At 52.0% G+C, this 16,294-nt stretch overlaps 6 protein-coding genes across 6 annotated transcripts; 3 read left to right on the top strand and 3 right to left on the bottom strand.

Annotated features, from left to right (window-relative positions):
* Positions 1-471: 471 nt before the first annotated feature.
* Z518_08806 (queuine tRNA-ribosyltransferase) lies at positions 472-2,151 on the top strand (the record flags this gene model as incomplete). The annotated part of the gene is made up of 8 exons (XM_013414545.1): positions 472-528; positions 605-855; positions 917-1,000; positions 1,056-1,376; positions 1,433-1,490; positions 1,542-1,619; positions 1,683-1,870; positions 1,974-2,151. 8 exons carry the CDS (start codon positions 472-474, stop codon positions 2,149-2,151), a joined length of 1,215 nt encoding a protein of 404 aa, XP_013269999.1.
* A 176-nt stretch (positions 2,152-2,327) lies between these two features.
* Z518_08805 (uncharacterized protein) lies at positions 2,328-3,329 on the bottom strand (the record flags this gene model as incomplete). The annotated part of the gene is made up of 1 exon (XM_013414544.1): positions 2,328-3,329. The coding sequence occupies one exon, from the start codon at positions 3,327-3,329 to the stop codon at positions 2,328-2,330; it is 1,002 nt and encodes a 333-aa protein (XP_013269998.1).
* A 928-nt stretch (positions 3,330-4,257) lies between these two features.
* Positions 4,258-7,830, top strand: Z518_08804 (uncharacterized protein; the record flags this gene model as incomplete). The annotated part of the gene is made up of 1 exon (XM_013414543.1): positions 4,258-7,830. The coding sequence occupies one exon, from the start codon at positions 4,258-4,260 to the stop codon at positions 7,828-7,830; it is 3,573 nt and encodes a 1,190-aa protein (XP_013269997.1).
* Positions 7,831-8,268: 438 nt separating this feature from the next.
* Z518_08803 (uncharacterized protein) lies at positions 8,269-9,069 on the bottom strand (the record flags this gene model as incomplete). The annotated part of the gene is made up of 1 exon (XM_013414542.1): positions 8,269-9,069. One exon carries the CDS (start codon positions 9,067-9,069, stop codon positions 8,269-8,271), a length of 801 nt encoding a protein of 266 aa, XP_013269996.1.
* Positions 9,070-9,953: 884 nt separating this feature from the next.
* On the top strand, positions 9,954-13,389 carry Z518_08802 (chitin synthase 1; the record flags this gene model as incomplete). The annotated part of the gene is made up of 2 exons (XM_013414541.1): positions 9,954-12,051; positions 12,101-13,389. The coding sequence occupies 2 exons, from the start codon at positions 9,954-9,956 to the stop codon at positions 13,387-13,389; spliced, it is 3,387 nt and encodes a 1,128-aa protein (XP_013269995.1).
* A 644-nt stretch (positions 13,390-14,033) lies between these two features.
* Z518_08801 (uncharacterized protein) lies at positions 14,034-16,052 on the bottom strand (the record flags this gene model as incomplete). Its single annotated transcript, XM_013414540.1, has 1 exon — positions 14,034-16,052. The coding sequence occupies one exon, from the start codon at positions 16,050-16,052 to the stop codon at positions 14,034-14,036; it is 2,019 nt and encodes a 672-aa protein (XP_013269994.1).
* Positions 16,053-16,294: the final 242 nt, after the last annotated feature.

Here is a 16,294-nt window from a genome sequence, read left to right as displayed (position 1 = left end):
CGTACTCTTAATATCATGTAGTACATCTGCCCGGTTCGAGCACAGGTATTTTTCACCACATCATTAGGTCACGCATGAGGACTGATCTTGCGTCGTGGGGCAAAATCGCTGTCGTGCAACCCGAGACTCTGGGAGATACCTCCTTGGCCCGGGGATGTGGACATCAAATCAGGCGAGCTGAAAGTCGCAGAATCCTCCGAGGGCTGACTTCGCCCCAGAAACCCTCCAAAGTCTCAAAGAATCGCTCTACACTTCTCATCACCCCTCCTGTCAAGTGGTCGGCAAGCAAAATTGAAAGTGTCGAAGATACATCTCCCTGTGCCACTTTCGGCAGGGTGCATTTATTTCTGTGGCAGATTTCATATGCGCCAGGCTCTCCGTGTAACCAGACCACGACCTGATATCTTCACCGCTGCCACAAGGTCATACCTTGCCCTCCTCAGTCCTCATGCATCTGGATCAGGCGCCAGCATGTCTACGGTCACGAATTCCTCACCCCTGACCTTTGACCTCAAAGCACGCTGCTCGGTACGAAGTCACCAGTCACTGACCCCCAGCCAGATCTCGTGAAGCCCCGATTGACAAATCTATTCTCTCCCTCTAGACCTCTAAGGCTCGTGCCTCGACACTCCATCTCCCTCATGGCCCTGTCGACCTTCCCATCTTCATGCCCGTGGCCACCCAGGCGTCCCTAAAAGGGTTGACTCCTGAACAACTTGAAGAGACTGGCTGTAGGTTATGTTTGAACAATACATATCATCTGGGATTGAAGCCGGGACAGTCCGTATTGGACACGGTTGGGGGGGCCCATAAATTACAAGCATGGAACTACAATATCCTGACGGACAGTGGTGGGTGGGTGGTTTGCTCTAGGGCCACGCCTCTACAAGGAAACGGGACTGATTCGCGGCTGAAGTTTCCAAATGGTCTCCTTGCTCAAATTAGCAAAGATTACAGAAGAGGGAGTGCGTTTCCTAAGCCCACATGATGGCAGCCCGATGTCTGAGTTGATTTGACCAGCGAAGGAGGCAACCCAAGGCTAATAATGTGCCTAGGCTACTCACACCAGAGCATTCGATGTCCCTCCAAAATTCCATTGGATCCGATATCATGATGCAATTGGACGATGTCATCCAGACAACGTCTCCTGATCATGCTAGGATGGAAGAAGCCATGCATCGATCAATCAGATGGCTGGACCGATGCATTGCCGCCCACAAGTATCCGGAAAAGCAAAATCTCTTTTGTATTATCCAAGGCGGTCTCGATCTCGAGATGCGGAGAGAATGCTGTGTTGAAATGGTCAAGAGAGACACTCCCGGAATAGCCATTGGCGGTCTCTCTGGTGGAGAGGCCAAGGCAGACTTTTGCAAAGTGTAAGGCCCTTCGCCGAGGTTCGTTGGCCTGCCGGATGCTCACCACCCTGATTAAGCATCAGTGCGTGCACGGAGCTGCTACCTGAGCATAAACCCAGGTATGTCATGGGTATTGTATGACTGACTCTTTCACGTCTGCAAAGAATCTGTACTGATCCACGATAGGGCTACCCCGAAGACATTGTTGTCGCCGTGGCTCTCGGGGCTGACATGTTTGACTGCGTATGGCCTACGAGGACGGCAGTGAGTCTGATCTGTTACTTTGGCCTACCGTGGTTCTCTGCTCACCTTCATACTTATCTCCAGCGATTTGGCAATGCGATCACATCCCACGGCGTCTTGAATCTCAAACATGCCCGCTACGCAGAGGACTTTGGCCCTGTCGAAGACGACTGCACATGCACAGCCTGCCGACCGAAGGAGAACGGTGGCTTGGGCATCACTAGAGCGTACATCTACCATCTTGCCGCCAAAGAGACGGTTGGGGCCCATCTGTATGTTCTCTTCAATCCCGTTCCACCATCAGGTTATCACTCTTTCCAAATCGAGTGGAACGTTTCCCTTTCTGTTTTGGTACTAACGCTTTTATGACTTTAGGCTCACGACGCACAACGTCCACCACCTGCTCTCCCTGATGCGTCGAGCTAGGAACGCCATCCTGGAAGATCGGTACCCGGTGTTCGCGAGAGAGTTCTTTGCAAGTTATTTCCACGACACCGCCGTACCGGATTGGGCGGTTGATGCCCTCAGAGGGGTTGGGATTGAGATCTCATAGTGGAATTGCTTTATTCAAAATTGCTTTGGGTGTTGGCTGTGGATATTTGTAGAGACTAGCATCCAAAAAGGAGAATGCAAATGAATGACCCGAGACCAGGTCATGACTGGTTGGACACGAAGTCGGTTTGGTATATATCTTTCCTTTTTTTTTTTTTATGATTCTATCACGCACCACTACTTCTCACTGGCATTTTTCTCTTTATCCCGAGTAAAGCTCCTGTCGAGGGCGTTGATCAGCGCGTAAACTGCTTTCAGCAGCAGGGTGGTGACGCCCTTCTCCTCGGCGATGCGCAGCGCGTTACCTACGATAGCATCGACCTCCATGTTTCGCCCCGCAAGGGCGTCAGCGAGCATGCTCGGCTCGATACCAGGGAGAGCGCGCGCTTTCGCCCGCCCGATCTGGTGGGTCACCACCGTTGGTGAGATGGAGCTGTAACCGGACGCCTGTGCGATCGAAGCGATCTCAAGCATCATTTTCTCCACCAAGTCGGGAGCAAAAGGGGATGAGACGAGAAATTGTGCGTCTCGGCTCCGCGAGAGAGCGCAGATCGGGTTCCACGACGCGTTCACCAGGAGCTTCTTCCAGCGCTCATGTTGAACGTCCTCGTGCACAATTGCGGTGCCACCACCTTGCTGGATCAGATTCGAGAAGGTCCCTGCGCTGGTCTTGTGTGCCGCTGGTGCCATCGCAGGGTACGTGCCGATGTGCAGCCGTTCGACTTCACGGTGGGAGATGGTGCCGGGGGAGGTCTGGGTTGCGGGCAAATAGACCACACAGCTGAGAATGGGATTGGATGGGAAGGAAGACCGGTAGAGAGCTTCGATGCCGATGCCGTTTTGGATCAAGACAATGGTCGTATTCTCTGAGACGGCCGGGTGGATTTGTTCTGGGAGCGATGGGGTTGTCGGGATGGCTTTGGCCGTGATGACCACATAGTCGAAAGGTTGGCCTAAGGACAGGCGCACAGCGTCGGCCACGGTGCGGACAACGTGCGGTCGGATGTTGAGATTCTGGCCGAAGATCGTCGAGTTGATGGTGAAACCATTCTTGGAGGCGACGTCGAAGTTAGACCGACAGACTGTGAATACGTTCGCAGGCGTGACCGCCCGCGAGAAGATGTAGGCGTATACGGCGCCGATGCTACCAGTGCCAAAGACGAGGATTCGAGGCGGCATTTTGGTGCTGGAAATTGTTAAATCGGGTTGAACAGGATATTCAGGGTTTCATTTCGGCGGGAAAATAGTGGTAATACGCGGATGATGGGAAGGATAAACGATTGATATCAAATATAAAAGAGGTGAATGCGGAGATAGGCGAGATGTCCGACGGAAGGCCATACCTAGTTTTGAGATATACGAGAGAGATATACGAAAGTCTAGGATCGCAAGGAAAGGCAGTTGGAATCCTACCTCTTCGAAGATGCCGTCGAGACCCTCTACGATCTCTCGGTGGACAAAAGTCGAACAGACGCCAGATTTGGGTCCCGGTGGGAAGAGGTCTGAACTGCAGCGGAGAGCCAATATCGTGGAGGATGTTGTACGTGTATGTCGAGGTCGGATGTGAGGGTGCTTTATTTGCAGCAACCCTAGGACCGAAAGTGCGGCCTTCAGACGGCTTGACTGGAAAATCGGCAGATGCAGAGCTGACTGACTCAGAGAAGTATTCATCTTGTATAGGACCTAACAGAGTGATACATCGTCAAGGGCATGGCGCTGCCGTCATTGAGGAACACGGCGACTCCCCAGGATTCAGAATAATATAATTAAGCTCCTCTTGCATCGGATAAAGAACCAAGCAAGACCAATATCCACAGGGGCAGGAGTATGGACCATGAAAGGTACACGAGAATGGATATGGCCACTAACAAGCCGGCTCAATGGCCGCGATGTGGGTACAGATGAGTCGGAGGCAGTACGGTGGAGTGTTGCAGCCTAACAAAACGCGCGACTCAGGGCTCAGGGCCAAATGACGTTGTCGATAATATGACACAAGACGAGGAGCAAGCAGGTTGACTTCTCTCCATTCCAGCACACGACCATAGATGCTCGAGGGTAACATCTGCGCAAGAGACAGCAATAAAGGACGACAAGGACCTCACGCAGCATGGACCCAGACATACCACACACCTCGATTGAACAGGATGCCCTCCCCAACATCAACACCAGTTCACACTCTCCCGCGTCGCCCTCCATCCACATCAATCCCTTCCCTCGCTCGCACTTGAATTCTGCCGCCTCAGTCCCGCTGCCTCCCTCCTCGCCCATGCGCACACCCCACCACACCCCAATCGCGAGCAAACAGAAGAGTCTCTCTCCCAAGCCACCCTCTCGTCCACCCTCACGATCCCCGTCTGTGGCCAGTTCATATCGTGGAGAAAAACAATCCACTCCTACGCTGGCCACCCGGAGGTCGACTTCTAGTCTTAGCACCACAAGAGGAGGGACACCACAATATCAGCAGTACCGACGGACTTCCTCCAACCTCAACCCCTCGTCTCCCGCGACAAATGGCAGAGTGCACTCGGGCAATCTCTCAGAACGTTCCCCCGTGACGGCCAGCTCAGTCGCCAAGGACTACTTTGGAAGGGAGATGGAGGCTCATGCTTTCTTGCAATCTCCAGTCGTTGTCATGGTTCACGATTCATGCTACGGCCATCGCTTCTCCCGCCCTCGATCCACCAAGAACGCCTTGGCCACAATAGTTGAACGACCAGAGAGAATCCATGCCGCACTCTTGGGAGCCTCCGCTGCATATGTGCGCTTGGGAGGACGACATGCCGAAGGCGAATATGCTCCCCGACCCATGCACCATTCCTCCCACGTGCGCAATATCCCCTTTCAGATCCGCAAGACTTCTCGAAATATCCCGCTCACGCACCCATCTGTGGCTTTCGTGCACGGGTCGAAATGGATGGAAGAATTGCAGATCATGTGCGATACGGCCGAGGGGAAACTAGCCCTCAACGGCAAGGAGTTGGTGAGACCGGTCGGATACGGCAAGGATGAGAACGGCGATCCTCTCCCGAAACTACATGAAGGCGATCTCTACCTGTGCGCTGAATCATTGGCCGCCTTCCAAGGCTGTCTCGGTGGTGTCTGCGACGCAATTGATACGGTCTTTTCGTCGGGCGTGACGAACCGCGCCTTCGTCTGCATACGTCCTCCGGGACATCACTGTTCTTCCAATTTCCCTTCTGGCTTCTGCTGGCTGAACAATGTCCACGTGGGAATTGCCTACGGGGCCATGAATCATGGTTTGACGCATGCCGCCATCATCGACTTTGATTTGCATCACGGAGACGGTTCTCAGAATATCGCCTGGGATCACAACTGCAAAGCTCAAGGGGCAGCAAAGAATGCCGCCGCGCACAAGAAGACTCCTATCGGTTACTACAGTCTCCACGACATCAACTCATATCCTTGCGAATGGGGTGACGAAGAAAAGGTCCGCAATGCCAGTGTGTGTATTGAGAATGCCCATGGCCAGTCCATCTGGAACGTCCACCTAGAGCCCTGGAAATCACACGAGGAGTTTTGGAAACTGTACGAGGCCAAGTACACAATCCTGCTGGAGAAGGCGAGAATATTCCTCCGCAGTCATACTGCAAGGCTACTACGTGCTTCCGGAAATCAGCAACCCAAAGCCGCCATTTTCATCTCGGCTGGTTTTGACGCCAGTGAGTGGGAAGGTGCAGGCATGCAGAGACACAGCGTCAATGTTCCCACTGAATTCTACGCGCGTTTCACTGCCAACATCGTCCGACTCGCCCACGAAGATGATCTCGGCGTTGACGGTCGAATCGTCAGCGTGCTCGAAGGGGGATACAGTGATCGAGCCCTTACCTCGGGAGCATTGAGCCATATCTGTGGTTTGGCTGGAGACGCCAATGCCGCAAACACGGGGAGCTTATCAACGCCTGAAGCAACCAAATTCCCGACGATCAACAACTGGGTCCCGCCGGACATGGAGACATCGGCCAAAGGCCCGAATATTTCTTACTCGGCCGACTGGTGGACGTCGCAGAATTTGGAAGAACTGGAAGCGGTAGTTGCAGGTCGACAGCCGCCACCCCCCAAGTCGTTGAAAGACAAAACGGGCAACTATTCTTCACCTACACACGCTTCTACCCTCAAAATGACTGATCATGCTCGGGAGAGGCAGTCACTTTCTGCCCTACAAGCTAGACTCTCCTTGGAATCCGAATATGTGCCGCCGCCACCTGAAGTTGATTGGGCGATAGCTTCCTATGAGTTGTCTCGTGTTATCATTCCAGGCGATCGCCAGACCTTGAGTTGCACACATGAAGAACTGAACGTAGACGCCACAAAAGCTCGACGCGAACGGCCGTCAACCGCCAGCGTCGCCGCGGCTCCAGATGAGCGAATGCAGCTTCGTGGTCGACGAGCTAAAGCACAGCCTACTGGTCTTGTGGGTGTGAGAGCGTCCTCACGCAATGAGAATCGGCGGACCACCATTGCAGCCATCAGTGATTTGCCTGACCCCACCATGCAACACCATGAGAATGTCAATGGTAGAGCCCGACGGAGATCTAGCGATGCCTCAAGCATCCTGTCAGGTTTTCAAGCCATGAAGCTGTCCGACGAGACTGACGGCGCAAACAAGACTGGCAATATACCCTCAAGGACGCCCTCAACTGTTCCGGAGAAACCGCCAAAGGCTGTTGCCGTCAAAAAAACCAGAGCTCCCACTACAAAGGCTCCGGTCAAACCAAAAACTAGTCCACGAAAGCCGAAGTCCACTTCACCCGTAGCTATCGATGCTCCAAAGCCTGGATTATCCACCCATGTTGGCGATGAACAGTCGGAAAGCGATAAGTTCAAGAGAGAACCGACAACCACTTCGCAGGAAGGAAGCAATGTAGCGTCGAAAGCGGATGACATGGAAAATCTGACGAACGGAATGAAGAAGATCAGTATCAAGTTGAAGATGCCGTCAGCAGAAGAGCATGCGGCAAGACAGCAACAAAAGGCGATCGAGGACAAGCAGAAGAAAGGCCGCGTGTCACGAAAGCCGCTGCTGGCAAAGAACACCAAGGTCGTCAAGGCAGCCGGCCCTGCAGATCAGGATCGCTCTGTTCACATCCAGCCGAAACCCATGCCGAGTGAGGGACAGGAGGGGCCTGAATCAACGACCGACTCAAGAACCACCGTGTTGGAAGCGGAAAACACTTTTGGCCGACAAGGGCAAGCTGGCAGTGCGATCTTGAATAATTCACCCGAACATCAAGCCTCAAGCCACAGCGGGCCGGACGTCAGACCACCTGAAGTTTCGCAGACGGCGTTCGGTGACGTGCAGATCACTACCCCCAATATGTCTGATCCAGTCATCACTGATCCCGCGCCTTCGACACAAGGGGATGTCGTTGACCCTCTTCCCCCAGCATCCATGATTCCTTCAACTGATCAACAAACACTCTCCCAGCCCTTAAACGACCAAATGCCCCAAATGAGTGCCGAGTCCACGCAAGTCAGACCGACTTCGGCGAGAAACGTCACGCCGAAGAGAACAAAGCAAGACCTTCCGGTCTTCGACTCGAATTCGCCGATTCCATTTGCGGCCCCGGTGAGTGCCTACATCAACAACCCGAATCAAGACCAAGATGTCAACCATCAACACTCAATCCGGGATATTCTGGAGACAGCACAGCAGAATTGAAGCTTTGTATTCGAACATGGCGTTCAGGGAAGGGGTTGCGTCGACTATGTCACCAGTCTTACCTAGAATTGAAAGGGCACTGAGAGCTTAGCCCTAGAGTGACCAAGGGGCTTCAGCGCTGCTTTTTGCTTCATGTGATTTTGGAGATACCCCCTGACGGCATGAGGACTGGAGTTGGGTGTGGATTGGACTGGACCGGACCGGACCGGACCTTGACCCAATATTGTCTTTTCTTTTGTTAACGGAGCTGGGCACTTGGACCAGACTAATAAGCTCGACTGGATTGGACTGGACTGCACTTCTTCTCTTAAGAGAAGAATTCAAATCAATCGATTATTGCAAATTCTCACTAGGCTTGTCTATAACAGATCTTCTTGGATGTGAACTTCGATGACCTTTGATGCCAGCTCCAAGCATAAAAATTACCTACAACACCATCTACATTACGGTACAGCGGCTTTTCTTCTCTCCCCTCCGCGGCGCAGCACACCGACATTCCGTCCTCCTTATTCGCTGCTCGTGCTGGAAGAACATCAGCTCCCGCTCCTCGTCGGCCAATTGCATGATCAGACGATGCCGCATGAGCTGTGCGTGCGTGTATCTGCCCGAGTCAAGTAATTTCTCGCACTCCTCATACAGCTCGCGCCTGCGTCGGATCTCGGCCTGGTGCTGTAAACGACTCTGGCGCGCAGCTTCAGTATACGAGCTGGATCTAGGAGGGGGGTACCGGGCCCGTATCGTGCGAGGAGAATGACCCTTGGAAATGCCCGCGTCGGCTCGCAGTGGAGATCGTGGAGACCGGCGGCCGCGAGGTGACCCCGTCATCTGTGGGATGTGTGGGACCTTGCGGACGTCTCTCAAGTTGCTGTAGAATCGGGGTCCCGAGGATCGTCGCCGCTCCCGCTCTGCCGGCATGTTGATGCTCTTCAGGTCGCGCGATATGTCGCGCATCGTGGCAGACATGGCAATGGGCGGCGAGGCCGAAGCAGCCCCTCCGGAAAACTTGCGCCCGTCGAGAAAGGTTGACGAGGAGGCGGAGGCGGCAGTGCCGTCAATGACCACTCCCCTGGTAGCTCGAGGTGGTGATTTCGGTGTAGTCGGTACGGGCTTGAGAGGTGGCGGAGGAAATGTCAGGTATAATTGACAGGTTGGGTATGGGTGGAGGCACATCGCGGAAGGCTGGGTGGATTTCCGTCGTCGTCGGTGTGAATGGGATTCCATGTCGTTGGTAATAGGCATGTTTCTCGCAGAGTCGGTCAGTTTGTTTCCTGACAGGAGACCGAAGCGTTTCGCGGCACTGGGCTACTGGTAGGGCGCAGGACCATTTTTCATTCTCACCTTTGCAGCCGCAGCGGTGGATGATTAGGGCTTTGTAACACATTCTATTTGGTTCTCTTCAGAAAAAGGGACAGCTGAAAAGATATCTGTAGAGTTATGGTAGGGATGAGACGGATCGCGTGCCCAAGTGCTATTTAGAGGGTAAAAGAACATGGGAGTCTTAATGGGACGAGGAACACATCATTCTTTGTTCAACTGTCCGGATGCAGATAGGGCGCTGAGCGGACGCGGCTTCAGGTACGAGGAGCATAGCGGAAGGCAGTTGAGAGGCATGATCCTTTTTGTTGTCGTGAACTGATTGATGCTTTGCCTTTATTCAACTGAAAGAATGAGACCGTTCGTCGTCAGCTACCTTGGTGGGAGGACGCAGGTCGACCTGGACTGGTAGGAGGTGGGAGGTGCATTGCGATACTCCCAAACACATAGCCCTATGAGCACTGGCGTTGGTCCTGATGGGTCATGATATTGACATCGAAGGTGGCGGCTCGGTCGCAAGGCTGGGATGCCAAGAAAAGGGTGCTCGTGGCGGTTGCCGGGGCAGGAGGTTGACGGCTTCCTAATTGGGAAACATCGCCATAATGGCGATCATCGTGTGGCTCCAAAAGGCGCAAACTCAGCCACCCTGAATCCTATTCGACATTTATTCTCCCTGTGAAACAGGCCTCATCGTTGCCCTCACTCTCACCACGTCTATATCTCCATCAGTCGGCGCATGGATTTATCTTTGATCTGAACCCAGACCGTGTCTCGAGTAAACAAACCTGTCCCTCCCATATTGCTCAACCATGGACGGACCTCGTACTCCCACTCGAGCTCCTCCAAGTTGTGCTGACGGCCCTCCCTCTTATGTCCATACTCCCGGCGAAGAAGACAATATGAGTGTTCCCGGGCACAACTCGTCGCTCAGGCTGCTCCCCCAGGACGAGTACCGATCGTACGTGACAACTCCCACTACACCTACGCAATCCAATGACCTCCCTTCACCCAAATTCAAGCCAGTTTTTAGCCCAATGGCGTCGCATGCAACTTGGGACGACTCCCCCATAGAGTCTGCCGAACGAGGCACCAGACCACAAACTCCTGGGTGTTCTCTGATCGCTGAGGCGGAAGAAAAGCTCCAGCGCGGTCGAGAAAATTTGGCCTTCATTGGCCGGGTTCCTACTCTCAAAGCTCCTGTAACCTTGAAAAAGACTCCCCCGACTGACCGAAGTCCTCCTTACAGACCCTCTCCAACAAGTCGAGTATCCCCCGAACGATACCAGAGACCCGCAGCTTCGACCGCCTACAGCTCTCGTCCTAGCTCAAGTCTAGGCCGAGCACCTTCAATACCTCTCCCCACCGCGAACCCTCGGTCTCCCATCCGACCATCCACTCCTTCTCGCGTCTCCACAGATTGGGGCAGACCGGCGGCCTCTAGCGTGGCATACGAACCCGCCGACCTCAATGGCAGTCCCCGTCCAGGCACCCCATCTTCACAATATGGCGGAAGCCCAAGGAGACCTCTACCCCCTGCGCCACTCTTTTCTACCAAGGGTCCCTCGGAAACCACAATTCCCATACCAGGGCCAGAGTCAGAGAACGATGTCTTCGCCAAGGGTAGCCCCATAATCCCAGACAGTGACCCCCGGGCAAGTTTGAAATCTACACATTCATACATGACGGACTCCACTTTCACAGAAGAGGATGACATTCCGAATGAGAAGTTTGATCACTATGGACCGGCACCAGAAGGGAGGCAAGACCGACGAGGATTGAGAGAAGCACAAATGACCAAGAAAGAGGTCAGACTGATCAATGGAGAGCTGATTCTCGAATGCAAAATTCCTACGATCCTGTACAGTTTCTTGCCTCGAAGAGATGAGCGCGAGTTCACACATATGCGATACACTGCCGTCACTTGCGATCCGGATGACTTCGTGGTCAAAGGGTACAAGCTGCGCCAAAACATTGGACCGACCATACGTGAAACCGAGCTCCTCATCTGCGTTACCATGTACAATGAGGGAGAGATCGAATTTACGAGGACAATGCACGGCATCATGCGAAACATCGCGCACTTTTGCTCCCGGACCAAATCCCGAACATGGGGGAAAGACGGGTGGCAGAAAATCGTTGTCTGTGTCATTGCAGATGGAAGACAGAAGGTTCATCCACGAACACTAAATGCGTTGGCGGCGATGGGGGTTTATCAAGACGGCATAGCCAAGAACGTTGTCAACCAGAAAGAAGTCACTGCCCATGTGTACGAATACACGACTCAAGTGTCCTTGGACGAGACTCTGAAATTCAAAGGTGCGGAGAAAGGGATTGTCCCCTGTCAAATGATCTTTTGCTTGAAGGAGAAGAACAAGAAGAAACTCAACTCTCATCGGTGGTTTTTCAACGCTTTTGGACGGGCGTTGATACCAAACGTGTGCATCCTTCTTGACGTTGGTACCAAACCCGATTCCAAAGCTTTATATCATCTCTGGAAAGCATTCGATCAAGACTCAAATGTGGCCGGCGCCGCCGGAGAGATCAAGGCCGATAAAGGTAAAGGATGGATTGGCCTGCTCAACCCGCTCGTTGCTTCACAAAACTTCGAGTACAAGATGAGTAACATTCTCGACAAGCCACTCGAGTCAGTCTTTGGCTACATCACGGTCTTACCGGGTGCGCTCTCAGCATATCGATACTATGCTCTCCAGAATGATCCGAGTGGTCATGGTCCGCTCAGCCAATACTTCAAGGGAGAAACGCTGCACGGTCGTGATGCCGATGTTTTCACTGCAAACATGTATCTTGCAGAAGATCGAATCCTTTGTTGGGAGCTTGTCGCTAAGCGTGGTGAGCAATGGGTGTTGAAGTTTGTCAAGAGTGCCTATGGCGAAACGGATGTGCCAGGTATGGAAACCTAACATGTCATGGGAAGAACCCTGCTAACTGGTAACAGATGCTGTCCCAGAGTTCGTTTCTCAGCGGCGACGTTGGCTCAATGGGGCCTTCTTTGCAGCAGTCTACTCCCTGGTCCATTTCCGACAAATATGGCAGACTGACCACACCCTGACTCGAAAAATTTTATTGCATATCGAATTCGTCTATCAATTCATATCCCTCCTCTTCACCTATTTCTCTCTCGCAAACTTCTATCTTACCTTTTACTTTATTTGCGGTTCATTGGCGGATCCTCAAATCGATCCATTCGGCCACAACATTGGCAAATATATTTTCACCGTCCTGCGCTATATTTGCGTGCTCTTGATCTGTCTTCAGTTCATTTTGAGCTTGGGCAATCGACCACAGGGCGCCAAAAAATTCTTTATGGGAACCATGGTCACTTATTCCGTCATTATGGCGTACACGACATTTGCATCCTTGTATATCGTCATTAAGCAGCTCACGGCTCATGCCATTGAGGAAACCGACCCAGATAATCCCTACAAGCTGGGGAACAACATTTTCACCAACCTCATTGTTAGTACGGTTAGCACCATAGGATTGTACTTCCTCATGTCATTCCTTTATCTGGACCCGTGGCACATGTTCACCAGTTCAGCACAATATTTTGCCCTCCTGCCGTCATACATCTGTACATTGCAGGTGTATGCATTCTGCAACACTCACGACGTTACATGGGGTACGAAGGGTGACAACGTTCTCCATACCGATCTCGGTGCCGCTAAGGCCATTGGATCTGGAAATACCGTCGAGGTCGAGATGCCTTCCGAACAACTTGACATTGACTCTGGATATGATGTCGCCTTACGAAATTTGCGAGACCGTGTTGAAGTCCCCAAACCAGCGGTCAGCGAAAGTCAGCTTCAGGAAGACTATTACAAGTCGGTTCGAACATACATGGTGTCGATCTGGATGATTTGTAACGCCATCCTCGCCATGGCTGTCTCCGAAGCATATCCCGTGGGGAGCCACATTAAGGACAACTTCTATCTGACATTCATTCTCTGGTCTGTGGCAGCGGTTGCCTTGTTCCGCGCGATAGGTTCTTCTGCTTTCGGAATTATCAATATTGTTTCTGCAATTGCAGAAGGCCGACTGCAAGCCAAGTTCGAAAGAATATTTGGCGGAGGAGACGAGCATGGACGCCATCGGGCTGGCCTGGGAAGTGGGATCAGCGAGTCCGGCAAGACTGGAGTCTCGGGTGGCTCTAGCGGCAGTGGGATGAGCTTGAGTGATGTGACGAGCAAGATTAGTGAAAAATTCAGCTGGATCAGTGGGAGGTAGCAATGATAAGGAAATGGGTTATGTTCATGTTTGAATGGCATCTCGTGAGTTTTCGGGAATTTCCTGGGATTGGATGTTCCAACATGTTGGGTGACGGTGGAGGATTAATGATGCATTGAATGACACACTTCGATTCGAGTGTCGAGGGATAGTTTGTCTAAATATAGACAAAAGAGACTCAAAGGCGTCTGGGATAGAATGATTCATGAGCATTTCCATTTTATTGCTTAAAGAACTTCAACTGATCGAGTCATTCTAATAGCTCCAACGCATTAAATCACAAGCCGGATATGAGAAAAGTTCTTCGCTCCATGAGAGAATTGCATTTCCCCATTATTCCTACCCTGTTACCTTCCGAGAATAAACTCCGTATTCACATACCTTGTGCCTTCTATGTATGAGGCCTTTGATCCTGGTCCGTAACATATCAAAGTTCCTCCCATTTTGGGGCAATGCTTGTCGAAATCAAAGCTCGTCTGTCTCACTCAAGGAGATGAGGCTTCCATGGTCGAACACAGCTGCTTCTTGTCGGGAGGGGGAGGGATGTCTGTCTTCTCGGCATTGTGAACGAACAAGCAAAGAAGAAGCAGTGTTCCTTCATTGTCAAGGGATAGATAGGGTAGGGGGTTGGTGATTCACTTACCTCATTCATTCATTCCCGTATCTGAGTAACGATGACCATCTCGAGGTCTAAGCTTCGACTTGTAGTTCGATTGTGCTGGCAGTCGGAGACGTCCTGAGCATCCAGAGAGACCCGCAGAAGAGGCCGTGGACTGCGGAGGCATTTGCAAACGCTCTGAGCGTCGGGAAGGACCTGCGGAAGTCGAAATCGAAATCGCATTTGACACAGATCTTGGTGAGGGAAGGATGCCCTTATGGGTCTGAACCTCGCGGAAGACACGACCATTCTGAATAATAATATCTGATCTGTCGCATCGGAACTCGTGGAAGTAGCCTATGACTTGCCCGTCTCGAATGACTCTGTACAATGCGCGCTTTGAATTGTTGTTTGGGGAACTGATGTCTTCCTCAACTTTATGCTTGCCTTTGTCTTGAAAGTTGTCGAATCGCTTGTTGACATGCAGGGTCGATCGCGTGCTCCGTGGCACCGGCGGAGGCGATGCGCTGGAGTGTTGCATGCGAACCTGCCCTGGACCATGGCTTGACGATGCCGAGGTCAATTCTTTTCGCATATTCTCAGATTTCTGGTGCCGTCGCCGATCCTGGCGACAAGGAGCCAAACGATTTTCACGAGAGCGACTGAATGAATCCTCACGCAATCGGCGTCTGTGCTCCGTCGCATTGAGGGATTTACTGACAGGGATATCGGATCTCGGAGTTGTAGGCGTTGCAGTTGGTCCGGGAGTCAAGGTGACAGATCTTGAGGACGGTGATGATTCTGGAGCGACCAAGTCAACTACAGGTATGTCACTGAAGTCTAATGGAGGTAGGTCGAATTGAGAAGCGTCGGCGCTCTGAGCCAGTGCATTCGAGGATGGTTGCACATACTTCGGTGAGCAGGGTCTTCCGAGGGCAGAGCTCTGGAACGAGCTGAACATCAATGGTTGAGATTGAGATTGACCGAGCCTGGATTCTGAGCTTAGAAAACTACCAAGAATCACGAATCCTGGGGGAGAGAGCGGCTGAGTAGACGAATCTGAGCTGCTTCCTTGCTCAGACGCTTTGCTCAAGCTAGAAATCGGATTCTCAAACGATGACTTCTGGTAAGTATTCATAGCTGGCTGGGGCTGGGATGAGGGGGGACGATTGCAAACGAACATACCTGGTTCGGTCAAATCAGTGAGAAGGTCCAAGTTGACATCAATCATTTGAGCCCAGTCGGCTAGGGATTGCTGATCCATATTGAGGAACTCTTGGCTCCAATTGTCAAATTCAATATCCAACCCGTTTTCCGAGATGATTGATTGCTCCCTACCGGAGGTTTGCGCCGTTCTAGATGCGGGTTCCTCAACTAGAGCCGGTTCTGAAATGGTGCCGGGACCATTCGTCTTCATCGTTGATTCCTGTCCATCATCCGGATCCAGGTCGATGTAGTCCCCTGTATTGAAGACTTCATCAAAGAAAGAGTCAGACATAAGATTGAAATTGTCCTCCCAATCAATTTGTTCGTTTGAAATGAATTTGAGGCCGGTTTCTAAATTGGCTAACCGGTCGACGTCGATCACGAAATTGGAATCGAAATCTTGGTACGGCGGTGGAGACACGTCCATACTTGGTTCTTGGACAATAGCACTGGTCGAAAACATGTATATACTCGGCTCTGAGTAAATTGCACGGGGAGGAGACCTGTGCTGCTCGGCAAGGGTGGGTATGAATGGATCAAGAGGGTTGACCGTCAAGTGCAACCGATGCTCCTCGAACAGTTCATCAAGCGAGCTCGAATTGGAGAATGGCTCGGATTCGCCGTCAGAAGGGACAGAGGTCCAGTCTCCTGGAGTTCTAGGGGAATTTGATCCTTCTTGCTGAGACGCCATGTGAAAGGATTGATCTTCGAATCTGCCTCCTATCGAAAACGTGTAGAAACTAATGGTCTGTGTAGTAGATGCTTTCGTAGTCGGTCGGTTAGGCCTTTCAGTAGCGTCTGCTTGTTGAGGTAGAAGGATGAAGAGGGGGACGAAAGTCGATGCCTCCAGCGCGCCCATCTTTATAGAATTCCCTGTCGTATTTCCCAAGCTCTTTTGATTTAACAAGACAATACATCCGCCAAAGCCAAGTCATCGAGACAACGTCGCCTGGATTGAAACACTAATGAAGACGCGTCATTAGACAGTAGAAGACAAACCTTCTTGCTCGAGGAGGCTATGTTCATCGTTCAGATAGGTTTTTGCAATGGTCGTTTTCCAGTGCTTTGTCGGTTATCGTTTGTCGAGGTCTAGTCATTGTT

This window comes from Rhinocladiella mackenziei (genome assembly GCF_000835555.1).
Source record: "Rhinocladiella mackenziei CBS 650.93 unplaced genomic scaffold supercont1.6, whole genome shotgun sequence".
Lineage (NCBI taxonomy): Eukaryota > Fungi > Ascomycota > Eurotiomycetes > Chaetothyriales > Herpotrichiellaceae > Rhinocladiella > Rhinocladiella mackenziei.
Note: the sequence above shows the minus strand (reverse complement) of the source record. Positions and strands in the feature narration are given on the sequence as shown.